Source organism: Bos mutus, chromosome 15, assembly GCF_027580195.1.
Source record: "Bos mutus isolate GX-2022 chromosome 15, NWIPB_WYAK_1.1, whole genome shotgun sequence".
Classification (NCBI taxonomy): Eukaryota; Metazoa; Chordata; class Mammalia; order Artiodactyla; family Bovidae; genus Bos; species Bos mutus.
In genome coordinates this window covers 62,501,355-62,513,872 of record NC_091631.1, presented here as the reverse complement: position 1 = coordinate 62,513,872, position 12,518 = coordinate 62,501,355, and the positions used below count along the sequence as shown (strand labels likewise).

At 39.9% G+C, this 12,518-nt stretch overlaps 1 protein-coding gene across 2 annotated transcripts in view; it reads right to left on the bottom strand.

Annotated features, from left to right (window-relative positions):
- Positions 1 to 6,391: 6,391 nt before the first annotated feature.
- The window catches only part of SLC35F2 (solute carrier family 35 member F2), a 58,427-nt gene continuing 52,300 nt past the window's right edge, over positions 6,392 to 12,518 (bottom strand). For both annotated transcript variants that reach the window (XM_070384280.1, XM_070384279.1), the window contains 4 exons: positions 12,019 to 12,175; positions 11,404 to 11,456; positions 10,202 to 10,356; positions 6,392 to 7,372 (listed from right to left, as the gene is read on the bottom strand). In XM_070384280.1, coding sequence (XP_070240381.1) covers positions 7,187 to 7,372; positions 10,202 to 10,356; positions 11,404 to 11,456; positions 12,019 to 12,175 — 551 coding nt within the window. In that variant the 3' untranslated portion in view covers positions 6,392 to 7,186. The remainder of the gene's footprint in view (positions 7,373 to 10,201; positions 10,357 to 11,403; positions 11,457 to 12,018; positions 12,176 to 12,518) is intronic.

The window sequence follows — 12,518 nt, the reverse complement described above, 5'->3', positions numbered from 1 at the left end:
TTGTTTTAAAAAGACCCTTAAAAAAAGAATCAGCCTGTCCTTTGAAGATTTGAAGCCAGGCAATGACTTCTCCTCTTTAGCTATGAAAGTCCTAGCAGGCATCTTCTTCCAGTAGAAGGCTCTTTCATCTACACTGAAAATCTGTTTAGAGGAACCACAGTATTAATTTTGTGTGTGTGTGTGTGTGTGTTTAATTTTATTTTTTTAAATTTAATTTTATTTTATTTTTTAACTTCACAATATTGTACTGGTTTTGCCATATATCAAAATGAATCTGCCACAGGTATACATGTGTTAATTATCTTAGTATTAATTATCTTAGCTAGATCCTGTGGATAAATGTGCAGCTCCTATATATATCAGCAGCTCCTATATATATCCTATATATATCAGCTCCTATATATATATACATATATATATCCTATATTACTGATTCATCTTGAACTTTCATGTTATGGGATGACTTCTTACCTTAAACCTCAGGAACAACCCCTGCCAACTTCATACTTTTCTTCTGCAGCTTTCATAGAATCAAAAAGAGTAGGACCTTACCCTGGACTGGGCTTTGGTTTAAGGGAATGTTGTGACTAGTTTGATCTTCTATCCAGACCACCAAAATTTTCTGCATATCAGCAATAATGCTGTTTCACTTTTTTTTTTTTAATCACGCATGTGTTCACTGGTGTAGTACTTATAATTTCCTTCAAGAACTTTTCCTTCGCATTCACAAAGTAGCTAAATGGCACAAGAAGCCTAGTTTTTTTTCCTGCTTTCAACATGCTTTCCTCACTAAGCTTAATCATGTCTAGCTTATGATTTAAAGTGAGAGACATGTGACTCTTCCTTTCACTTGAACACTTAGAAGCCACTGCAGAGTTATTAATAGACCAAATTTCAATATTGTGTCTCAGGGAATAGTGAGGCTGAGGGAGAGGGACAAGGGAGTGACTGGTTAGTGAAACAATCAGAACACTCACAACATTTATCCAATTAAGTTTACTGTCTTATATGGGCACAGTTTGTGGCTCCTGAATAATTATAATATCAAAGATGACCGATCACAGATCACCATGACAAATATATAATAATGAAAAAGTGTGAAATGTTGCGAGAATTACCAAAATGTGACACAGTCATGAAGTGAGCAAATGTTGTTGGAAAAAATGGTGCTGATAGCCTTCCTCAAAGCAGCGTTTCCACAAAACTTCAATTTGTAAAAACAGTGATATCAGCAAAACCCAACAAAGCCAAACACAGTTAAATGAGGTGTGTCCGTACACTTAATCCAACAACTAGCCGAAGAAAGTGAACTTTTACAGGAATGGCTCTAGATATGTGTCAGGGGTAAGGGTATATTTCCTTAAACTGCTGCGATCAATCTTATCAACAACTGCAATTCCTGGGAAAATATTAATAAGACGGGGTAGGATGGGGAGGCAGCGGGGCAGGGGAATACGTAGGAGTTGGTGATGGTGATGATGGTGGTGACAGTGGTGTGTGTGTCTGCGCCTTCACGTAAAGGTGCATGCACTGGACTGTGAATTGTGTGCGAGAATGAAAGTGTTAGTTGTTCAGTCAGGTCTGATTCTTTGCAACCCTATGGACTGTATAGACTGCCAGGCTCCTCTGCCCATAGAATTCTCCAGGTAAGAATACTGGAGTGGTTTGCCATGCCCTTCTCCAGGGTATTTTCCTGATTCAGGGATCAAACCCGGGTCTCCTGCACTGCAGGCAGATTCTTTGCAGTCAGATGCAGTGGTCTGGTCTCCTGCACTGCAGGCAGATGCACTGAACTAGCAGGCTTTTATCAAGACCTAGGTGGCCCGAGGAGCCTGGTAGGCTGCAGTCCATGAGGTCGCTAGAGTCGGACACGACTGAGTGACTTCACTTTCACTTTTCACTTTCATGCACTGGAGTAGGAAATGGCAACCCTCTCCAGTGTTCTTGCCTGGAGAATCCCAGGGACAGGAAAGCCTGGTGGGCTGCCATCTATGGGGTCACACAGAGTCGGACACGACTGAAGTGACTTAGCAGCAGCAGCAGCAGGTGGGGATAAGGTCCACAAGGCCAAAGTCAGAATATGAATCTGAAAGAATGTGAAACACTCAGGCAAAAATGGAAAAGCACCATCAACAACAGAAAGAGAGCAACTTCTGAGGTCATGGAAAGTGGGACTCCAGGATCCTGTTACTAGCACTGCAAATCCTCTACATCTCACTTGGTCTATAGAGTCCAGCCTCCTCACTGGGCAAGCTGTGAAGAATAGCTGATTGAATGATGATTATAGGGGTATGATCTGCATGCTTGTTATGGTAGTTGGAACAAATAATTATTCAAATGGCCTATGTTTTTTATCGGTATCATTTCTCTTCCCAATTTTCTTTTCTAAAGTGTCTGCACTTTAAAATTGCTAAAAGAGGGCAATATTTAAACCAAGAATAAAGTGCATGAAGAAACTTTGGGACAAAAAATTCTACAGGTAAAATTTTGCTGCTGCTACTGCTGCTAAGTCACTTCAGTCCTGTCCGACTCTGTGGAACCCCACAGACGGCAGCCCACCAGGCTCCCCCATCCCTGGGATTCTCCAGGCAAGAACACTGGAGTGGGTTGCCATTTCCTTCTCCAATGCATGAAAGTGAAAAGTGAAAGTGAAGTCACTCAGTTGTGTCCAACTCTTAGCAACCCCATGAACTGCAGCCTACCAGGCTCTTCTGCCCATGAGATTTTCCAGGCAAGAGTACTGGAGTGGGTTGCCATTGCCTTCTCCAAAAATTTTGCTAAAGAGGCTTTATTCCTCTGATATACCACATATATATTGAAGATTTTTCAAAACACTCTTTATAAAAATACTATTGAAGAACTGCATGTTTAGCATTACCCAATTTCCTCGTAAATCTCTTGCCTTTTAATAAGCTAAGTGGCTATCTGCTGAATTTCTCTGATTTATTGGTCTCTTTTGAGGGCTGAAAATGTGTCCAGATACTAAGTGATTAAATGTGGATGAAAATGGTACATCACCATAATAATGACAGAAAAAAGAATCGTGACTAGGCATACAGAAGACCTCACAGAAATGCATCTTGACAGCTTCTTAAAAGGGCAGGCTCCAGAGCCACATAGAAAACTGCACCATCAAGCTAGTTTTTAAAGGAAAATCTTCCTAGTTCCTCCCATTTGAGGTGCATTCACATTCACTGGCTCAGCAGTTCCACAGGGACCACACACAGCCCGCTCAGAATTCACTGTTTCAAGTAGTAGGAATTTCAGTGAACCTGAAGGGAATCTTAGATTCTGCTTTCACTTTAGCCACCAAACTAGGTGACCCATAAAGGATATTTCAACTTTTCTGAGATGTGCATTCTTCAACCGTTAATCAAAGGCAATCCTTGCTGAGGACAGTCATCAAGATCCTCTCTTTTAAAACACTTTGATTTAACAGAACATGATGGCGGCGCTACAAAATATTGTTTAATGTCACAGGTCTTTTTTCTAATTGTTAAAGCGCCACCTGTTGGAAACTACTGATATTACATTCTAATACTCTGAAACACTTATATCAGAAAGGTAAGAAATGTTAAGTGCTCATCCACAAACGGGGCTTCCCAGGTGGCTCAGTGGGTAAAGAATCTGCCTGCAGAAGACCAGGAGACTCGAGTTTGAAACCTGGGTCGGGAAGATCCCCTGGAGAAGGTCATGGCAACCCACTCCAGTATTCTTGCCTGGAGAATCCTATAGACAGAGGAGCCTGGTGGGCTACAGTCCATTGGGTTGCAAAGAGTCAGACATGACTAAAGTGACTGAGCACAGCACATCCAAAAAAGAGAATCTAAATTCAAAAGGCAAATAATGAAAATGGTACCAGCAAAGCACTCTCTTCTGACAGTATTACCACAGTCCAATTGCACAATTTATTACCTCTATACAACACTAGATAAAGATCTAGAAACTCTATTATACTATTCAGCAGGAATATTTTTTAATGACATGAATATCTACAAAAATATAGAAAAATCAATATTGCTTTAATAGACTGAGAATTTATAGGAGGTTCTCAGCTTAAGAATGTGTTGTCTTTTAAAAGCTGGTGTGTAAGCCAGATATTTGAAAACACATCTTCCAAGAAAGTGGCATTATGTAGGCTAGTTAAACCGACAGTCTTCACAACTTACTTAAACCAGGATGCACAGCCTTGTGTGTGTGTGAAGTTGCTTTGGCCATGTCCAACTCTTTGCAACCCCATGGACTGTAGACCACCAGGCTCCTCTGTCCATGGAATTCTCCAGGCAAGAATACTGGAGTGGGTTGCCATGCCCTCCTCCAGGGGATCCTCCCAACCCAGGGATTGAACCCGTGTCTCCTGAGGCTCCTGTACGGCAGGCGATTCTTTACCACTGAGCCACTGGCGAAGCCCCTGCTTATATGCACAGCCTTGCAGTATTATTATATAGTTTCTTAATGTCATTCATAGCATTGCTTCTTTGGCACCCTGAATTCTGAATTTTAATTTGAGATGCCTAGGCTGGAACTCCTCTGGCCCTTTCCAAAGGGAGCAAGCAAGGAGGAACACCAGGATTAAGGGCAATAGGTAAAAAAAGAGCACGGTAGGATAATTTACTCCCTACAGACATCAAGAGCCTCTTGATAAGGGTGAAAGAGGAGAGTGAAAAACCTGGCTTAAAACTCAATATTCAAAAAACTAAGATCATGGCATCCAGACCCATCACTTCATGGCAAATAGTCGGGGAAAAAGTGAAAACAGTGGCAGATTTTATTTTCTTGGGCTCAAAAATCACTATGGATGGTGACTGTAGCCATGAAATTAAAAGACACTTGCTCCTTGGAAGAAAAGCTATGACAAATGTAGACAGCGCATTAAAAAACAGAGATACCATTTTGCTGACAAAGGTCCACATAGTCAAAGCTGTGGTTTTCCAGTAGTTGTGTACAGATATGAGAGTTGGACTATAAAGAAAGCTGAGCGCTGAAGAATCGATGCTTTTGAATTATGGTGCTGGAGAAGACTCTCGTCCCTTAAATGCAAGGAGATCAAACCAGTCAATCCTAAAGTAAATCAACTCTGAATACTCATTGGAAAGACTGATGCTGAAGCTGAAGCTCCAATACTTTGGCCACCTGATGTGAAGAGCTGACTCTGGAAAAGATGTGAAAGATTGAGGACAGAAGAAGATGATGTCAACCTCGAATGAGATGGGTGGGTGCTATCACCGACTCAGTGGACATGAGTTTGAGCAAACTTCGGGAGATATGGAAGGACCAGGAAGCCTGGTGTGCTGCTGTCCATGGGGTCATACAGAGAGTTGGACACAACTTAGCAACTGAACAACAGACATGTATCTGCATAAAAGGCCTTACTTTAGATCAGACTCTCCTTAAATGTTCTGAACTGGGACCAAAGACAAAGTTCACTAATCTCACTTCACTCAAGAAGGACTAGAAAGATGATAAAAAGCTGTTGACATGGAAGAGCTCAACCTGTGGTGAAAAGGGACAAGTAAATGACAAGCACCTCAATTCATTAAGTGTTATAACGAAGACGTGAATAAGCAAGGGCCCCTGGGAACATAAAGGAGGGGGAGACCCAGCCTAGACAGCCTAAAAAAGGCTTCATAGTAGCACAGATTCATTTGAGCTCAGACTCAGAATACTGGATACTGAGTATCCAGTGGGATACTGTCACTTGAGATTCTCCATCTGTCTGTCTCTGTCTTTTTACCTGCTCAGTCATGTCCAAGTCTTTGCGACCCCATGGACTGTAGCCTGCCACGCTCCTCCATCCATGGCGTTTTCCAGGTAAGAATACTGGAGTGGGTTGCCATTTCCTGCTCCAAGGGATCTTCCCAACCCAGGGAGGGAACCCAAGCCTCTTGTGTCTCCTGTGTAGCAAGTGGATTCTTTACCGCTTGAGCCATTGAGGCTAGTTCACCACTATCCCTATAGATACAGGTTTATTGTTAATCAAGGTATTTTAAGAAATAATCAGTGTATTAATCAAACTGGAAGTCTTCTCCAAAGAGTCAAACATTTTAACATAACCTTTTTCCACTCACTGACAGTTGTTAATGGTAAAGAGTGAAAACCAAACATCAGTTTTAACTGGCTGCAGGAAATGAAAGATTATTTCACTTAAAAAAGTTTTCTTAAAAAATTCATTAAGGTAATTCAAAAGTTTTAAATGTTTATCCCAGCAAACAACTTGGGAGCTTGCTCTGATTTCCCCTCCATTCTGACATAGCCCCAAATAGATAAGGCTGTCCCACCTTAAGAAGACATGATTCTAAAAAGTTGTATATGAGGAAATCTTGAATATATGTCATTTAAAATCCACAAGGGGAATTAGGTAATCAAAGAAACCACACAGTAAATATATTTCCATGAAATCAAAATCTTTTAATAATACGAATTTACCCTCAGTTTCATTATTATATTTTTCACCCCCAAAAGTTCACATACAGAGTTTTTACAAAGTGGTATTCTGGCAGTTGATATCATAATGATGCTGCATATTAACCCTCTGTATTGAAGAGGTATCATAAAAATCGCATGGCACATTATTTGCTAAGAAGTAGCAAAGTAACAATTGGGAGAAGGTTCCTAGGTTTACTGTACTCTACTTGACGGCTTCTATGGTACTCACAGTTGTATCTCAGGATTTCTCAAGTGCTGCCCCACCCATTTTTCCCTTTCCTAAAAGGCCACAAGGCTTGTGGACAATAGTTGGCTCAGCACAACAAAACTCAGATGCCTCCAAATGAGGAAAGCTACTCCCAACCACCCTGGGCTGCCCCTCCTCCTGACTACCTAGCCCATCCTGGACAGCCTGAGTTTGGCTCACACCCAAGTATCTGCCCAATCCTGCTTTCCCACCTGTGCTTCTAACAGCCCAGGATGCGCCCCATACCTTGTCTCCTTGACACTAACAGGTATTGGGCCTGAAACATACAGAAACACAATCCTAGCCTCGGCTTCTGCTCTATTTTGGCATTTCCACTTTTGATACGTTATTTTAATATTCCTTTTAAAATCCAACTGGATCAAACCCAATGCTATGGAGTGTTCACTCTGATAAGTTTTCAAGTGTCCCAAAGCCGTAGGCTCTGCTTTATCCAGGTGACAGTTCCCAGCTTCCCAGGAAACCTCAGGGGGACGTGTATGCCTTCTTCTCCAGCTACAAGACTGCAGAGTGGGTCTCCTGCAGGTTCTCCTCAAGCTTCAGTCCCAGGTTGTCAATTCCAATGCTGGTGACTGGTGGTACACTGCTTTCAGCTGGCTCTGCCGTGCGCGTCGGGGTGGAGCAGTACAGGATGAACCCCACCATGATGACAGTGAAGGACAGGATGTAGAGTCCTGAAAACTAGGAGGAGAGGATAGGCTATGGATAGTGCTCTCTCACATACACATATCTTTGCTGCTGCCTTCTGTCCACTGAGTTTGGAGAGTTACCTTCTCATAATCTTTTTATCTGAAAGTTGTCCAGGGAGATACTAAGGACCAAAACTGTCCCAAGTATGTGTACTGGTGAATGTGTGATCTCTGCCAACATTACCCAGCCCATCAGTCAACTGGGTAAAAAATCTTAGATCTCTAGGAATCGACCTCTTGCCTTTCTCTGCAATAATACAGCTACATCCCACCTCACAACCAGTCCCACTTACTTAGTGGAGAGACTAAAAAGAAAGACCCAGATTTGGACCCTAGACACAACACATAACAATGGCATGAAACAATAAGAAAACAGAATGGGTTGGAGAAGGAAAAGAGAAATAAAATAAGGGAGAAGAAAAAATGAGAGACATTCCCAGGGTAGAAAGAGAAACGAAATAGGTTTTGAAATGAGTATTACATAGATTGCTGGTCACCTCCAGCTGTGGGCTTCTACAGGTCACCATTGGTTTCAACATGTTAATGTTTCATAGATGCTCAATTACTTCTTAACCTTAAACTTTTAGAACCCTGGAATAGCCAGGGCCCTCCCCAAAGCTGGAAGGCCTCCAATGGATTCAATGATGATGTAAAGCCAGTGATCATTTCAAGCAGAGCAGGAGCCAAACTAATTTCCTCCATGGGTTTCATTTTGGATCCAATCTCAGCACAGCACCCAGCACATAGCTAGTACTGAATAAATGTGGTGTTTTTTTTTTTGGCGGGGGAGTGGGGTTCAGGGTGGGGGAAGTGATTCAGAGAAGATTAAGGGATAGTTAAAGCTATTTAGAGTACCCTAAACTTTTGAAGTTGGTATCATAAAAGTCAATTGTGCTCTCCCATAGAATGTTCATTTTTAACTGTAAGGAAACCTAAGTAACTTATTCAAAACATGTTCTGCTTGATTTGGAGGTTTTAAATGTTTATAAGAAAAAAAGTCTTGTTCCTCTTAAGAAGTATTAATTGCCCTGTCATGTCCGACTCTTTGCAACCCCATGGACTGTAGACCACTAGGCTCCTCTGTCCACGGAATTCTCCAGGCAAGAATACTAGAGTGGGTAGCCATTCCTTTCTCCAGAGGATCTTCCTAATCCAGGGATCGAACTCAGGTCTCCTGCATTGCAGGCAGATTCTTTACCATCTGATCCTCTAGGTGATTAAATGGAGGCACTTTTATTAGAAGAGAGAGACTCTGAGAGAGTGAGATAATAAGTCTCCTAAATTAAAGGCTCTTACCTTTTTTTTAATTCTACCCTTTGTGTCTGGACCTATACAGGAAGTTTCTGTGGCTACTCTGTTCGGTGAGTATTTACTAAAGATCAGTCCAGGGGGATGGAGTCTGACACCAATGAAGGTAGAAATTTTTAACATCTTCTTCAACTGTTTCAAAATATCAGAGCCCAAGTTATCTTAGATGCTACACTTTTTTAAATTGGTGATATATTGAGTTATGATCCTTTACTTAAAATTTTCTTCTAAAATCCTAGGTATCTTCCTTATGTTCTGTATGATTTCCAACCTCTGTAATTTACTCTGAAGATCACAGTGGACCTCCTCTTTCCTTTACTTGACCAAAAAGAATAAAATCTGATCTGAGTTAAAAGTGAGCTGCTAGACATGCAGGGACAAAGAAACACGAAGCAAAAGAACTGCAAAGGAATTTGTTGTTTGCATGTTCCATTTTGCAAACAATAGTGTAAATCATATGGGCAAAAAAATGACACACAAAAAGGCTTTTTCTCATTAAAGTTAGTAGCAGTTAAAGAGCAAATATTTACATTTAGGGAGCTTATAATAGGTAGCGACAAGTGTATTTTCACTTTGAAGCTTTTATTTGTTTAAGCTTACTTCCTCCTTGGACATTATTTTACTTACGAGGGAAAGGTAAATGTTAAACTACTAATGCTATCTCAATATGTTTAGTTTAAAAAAAAAAAGCACAGGTGAGCCAGGCCACAAGTTATACTGCAGAACTTTCAAGCTTTCTCTGGTAGCCGTCACCTGGCCTTGAACTGCAGAATAAAATCACCCTGGTCCTCTAGAGGTAGCCATGTGAAATGCAATAACACCAGCACAGAACAGCTAACACACTTGAAAGGCTTGCTTTGTACCCCTTAATGATTGTTATCACAGGAAAGAACCTAAAGCCATCAAGATCACTGTTCTGATTCACTCTGACATCTGTCACTTTTTAATGATGCCACCAAAAAGCTATAAATACTTCTTCAAGCTTAGTTCATGAATACCACAACCAGCAGGTTTTTTTGCAAAGACAACAGCTATTTCCTATGACATAATCTTGAAAAGCAAAAATGGTTTACGCTTCTCAAGCAGAAATTTCTCGGAACACACTGAACTAGGCATTCTGAGTTCATGGTCAATTCCTGGGAATAGTGTCAATCAACACCATGTAATTTCCACCCAGATCTCAAACTTTGTAAGGATAAAGAAATACAGTTGCTATACCCAGCTAAAAGTAACATTACCAAGCAACAGCTGACATTCTATTTGTTCAAATGATTGTAATAGCAGTAAGAAATTCTTGCTAAGGAGATGAGAAGGTTTTATTTTGGGATCTAAAATTTTAAAGAAACCCACTGCTTCTTTTACACCAAACAAGTGTTCTTTTTTTTTTTTTTTTTTATTTTATTTTATTTTTAAACTTTACATAATCGTATTAGTTTTGCCAAATATCAAAATGAATCCTCCACAGGTATACATGTGTTCCCCATCCTTATTCGAACAAGATCTATTTGCTCACCTTATAGCCAAACAGAAAGAGTCCGAAGAAAAGACTGTAGAGGTCAGCTGTCAGGATGCCCAGGTTGACAGAAGTGGCACTGGTGACTTTGATCACCAGTGGCATGAAGCTATACAGGCAAAACATACAGAGGGCAAACGCCACAAATAGCAGGGCTGTGGGGGGGAAATGGAATATCCAATGTTAAAGGAAGAAATCAAAAGATAAAGGACAAAGCTTGCCTGACGTAAAATTCCCTGATCCTTTAACATACTGTCCACAAAGTCCCTCGTTAACAGTAAGCATTACAAATGAGACATACAAAGTTCTCATGTGATGTAGATGAAGAACTTAAAAAACCCAACTGAGTGTTAGATGATCAAGGCCATAGAATCTTGCTTACGGTGTAAGTTAACAGCTCTTTTCACTCCACGCTATCCACACCTGCCCGGAGAGGTGCCAATTATAAAAGGCATCATGGTTGGACACGATTTGTGTGGTTGAGTAAAGTATTCTTAGGGCATCAAAGGCGGTTGTTAGGGTCTTAACTTTTGTTCATCCCATAAGAGAGCTAGTCACGTGGGTGCTGAGTACTAAGTATCTCTGCTTCACAATCGCTTCTCCAACCTCACTCAACACACACACAGTACACACACAGGAAGTCTAAGTTATTTACTTGAATGAAATCATCCAAGCATGGTAAATGAATTTCAATTCAGTGACACTCATGCACTACTTTTTTCCATCCATAAGGTTCAAATCTTCCCTGACTGTCCCACTACTGCTTTCTTCTGTTGTTTATCTGTGCAGATGCTTAAGACTATCCGATGAGAGGAGTAATGCAAGGTGGTAGTGACTACACACCATCGGATTATTTAAGTTAATACTTCACTGACCATATCAGGCAGGCAATCTTCACAAGAAGTCTGAGGACACGAAATACAGATCTAGTTGAAAGCTAGTGTGACCAAAGGTCAGTCTTATTCCGAATTCCGAGTAAAGAAAGGTTATTCTTGAAGGTAAAGATTAAGGATTAACTTTTACGGGGGTTCATTTACAAGTTCTCAGAGAAAACCTGACATAAACCACTATAGTTTTCTGTGTACTAAATTACTCTGTGATTTTATATAAAAATGCCTAAATAGTATTATTAAAATATTTCTTGGTGTGTGTCAGGGAAAAGACTAAAAAAAATTACTATATATATATATATATATACATACCAATTTTCCAGTCCCAGTGAATGCTGGCAATATCCTTATATTCCACAATCAATCTGTGATGAAAACAAGAGGTCACAGAGACATCTTTATATAAATTTTCACTGTTTTATAAACAAGTAAGTTGCTTCAAGCTTTAAGTACTTCACTTTAAGTGCTTCAGCTTTTAAGGTGATGAATTATGTTGACTTTTGGTTTTCATAAAATATTAAAAAAAAAAACTATCTTTAATTAAATGACAAAGAATAAAACTCAAAGGAGTCCATAAACACATGTTTGACACCCCTAGAAGCACTGTTTAGTGGTAGTCAGCTACAGGAGGGAAACATGATATTATGAATAGGAAGTTAATATTTTCCAGGAATAACTGAAAAAGAAAGTCTTCACTGGTAATATAAAGTCTAATGATATTAAAAGCAGGAATCTTAAGCATCAAACGTGTAAAAAAAAATGAGGCATAATTACTGACATTTCAACAATCTTCTAATAGATATTTAGCAAGTTACTAATTTCAAATATGAATTTAGGCCGAATAAACAATGAATGTTAGTAGCTGGAAACTAATCATCTATGACATATTTGCTGATTTTGTTTTTAAGGATATGTTTAGAATCTTACAGCTGTATGCCACTGATAATTGTTCCAAATAAGCCCACCATTCCTAAAAACTCCTTTCTGCTCAGCTTCTTCACGATGTATTCTTCACACACATTAGAAACAGCATAGAGGGAAGCTCCAAGAAGGACCAAGATGTCACCAATCAGTACATTATTACCTATAGAGAGATAAGCCATAAAAAGGGATACATTGTCACTAGGGAAAACTCTCCAGCTTGCTTCCAGAAGTTTATCTGGCTCATAATCATCTAAATAAGATTTTACAGAAGAAGAAACCCTGATTTTTAAAAGTTTAAAGACTCTTACTCTTCTCATTTTCTGGCACAATTCTGCTTTCATTTTTCTTGTTTTGGATCTTCAGGAGACTAACAGATTGGAAGATGGTGGTGTATACCATAATGTAAGGCCCCAGAAAATGATTCTATGACATGGGAAATTAATGGAATTTATTAATAGGAATTCACTGATAACTACAGGGAAGCAAGGTGATTTTCTCAATTA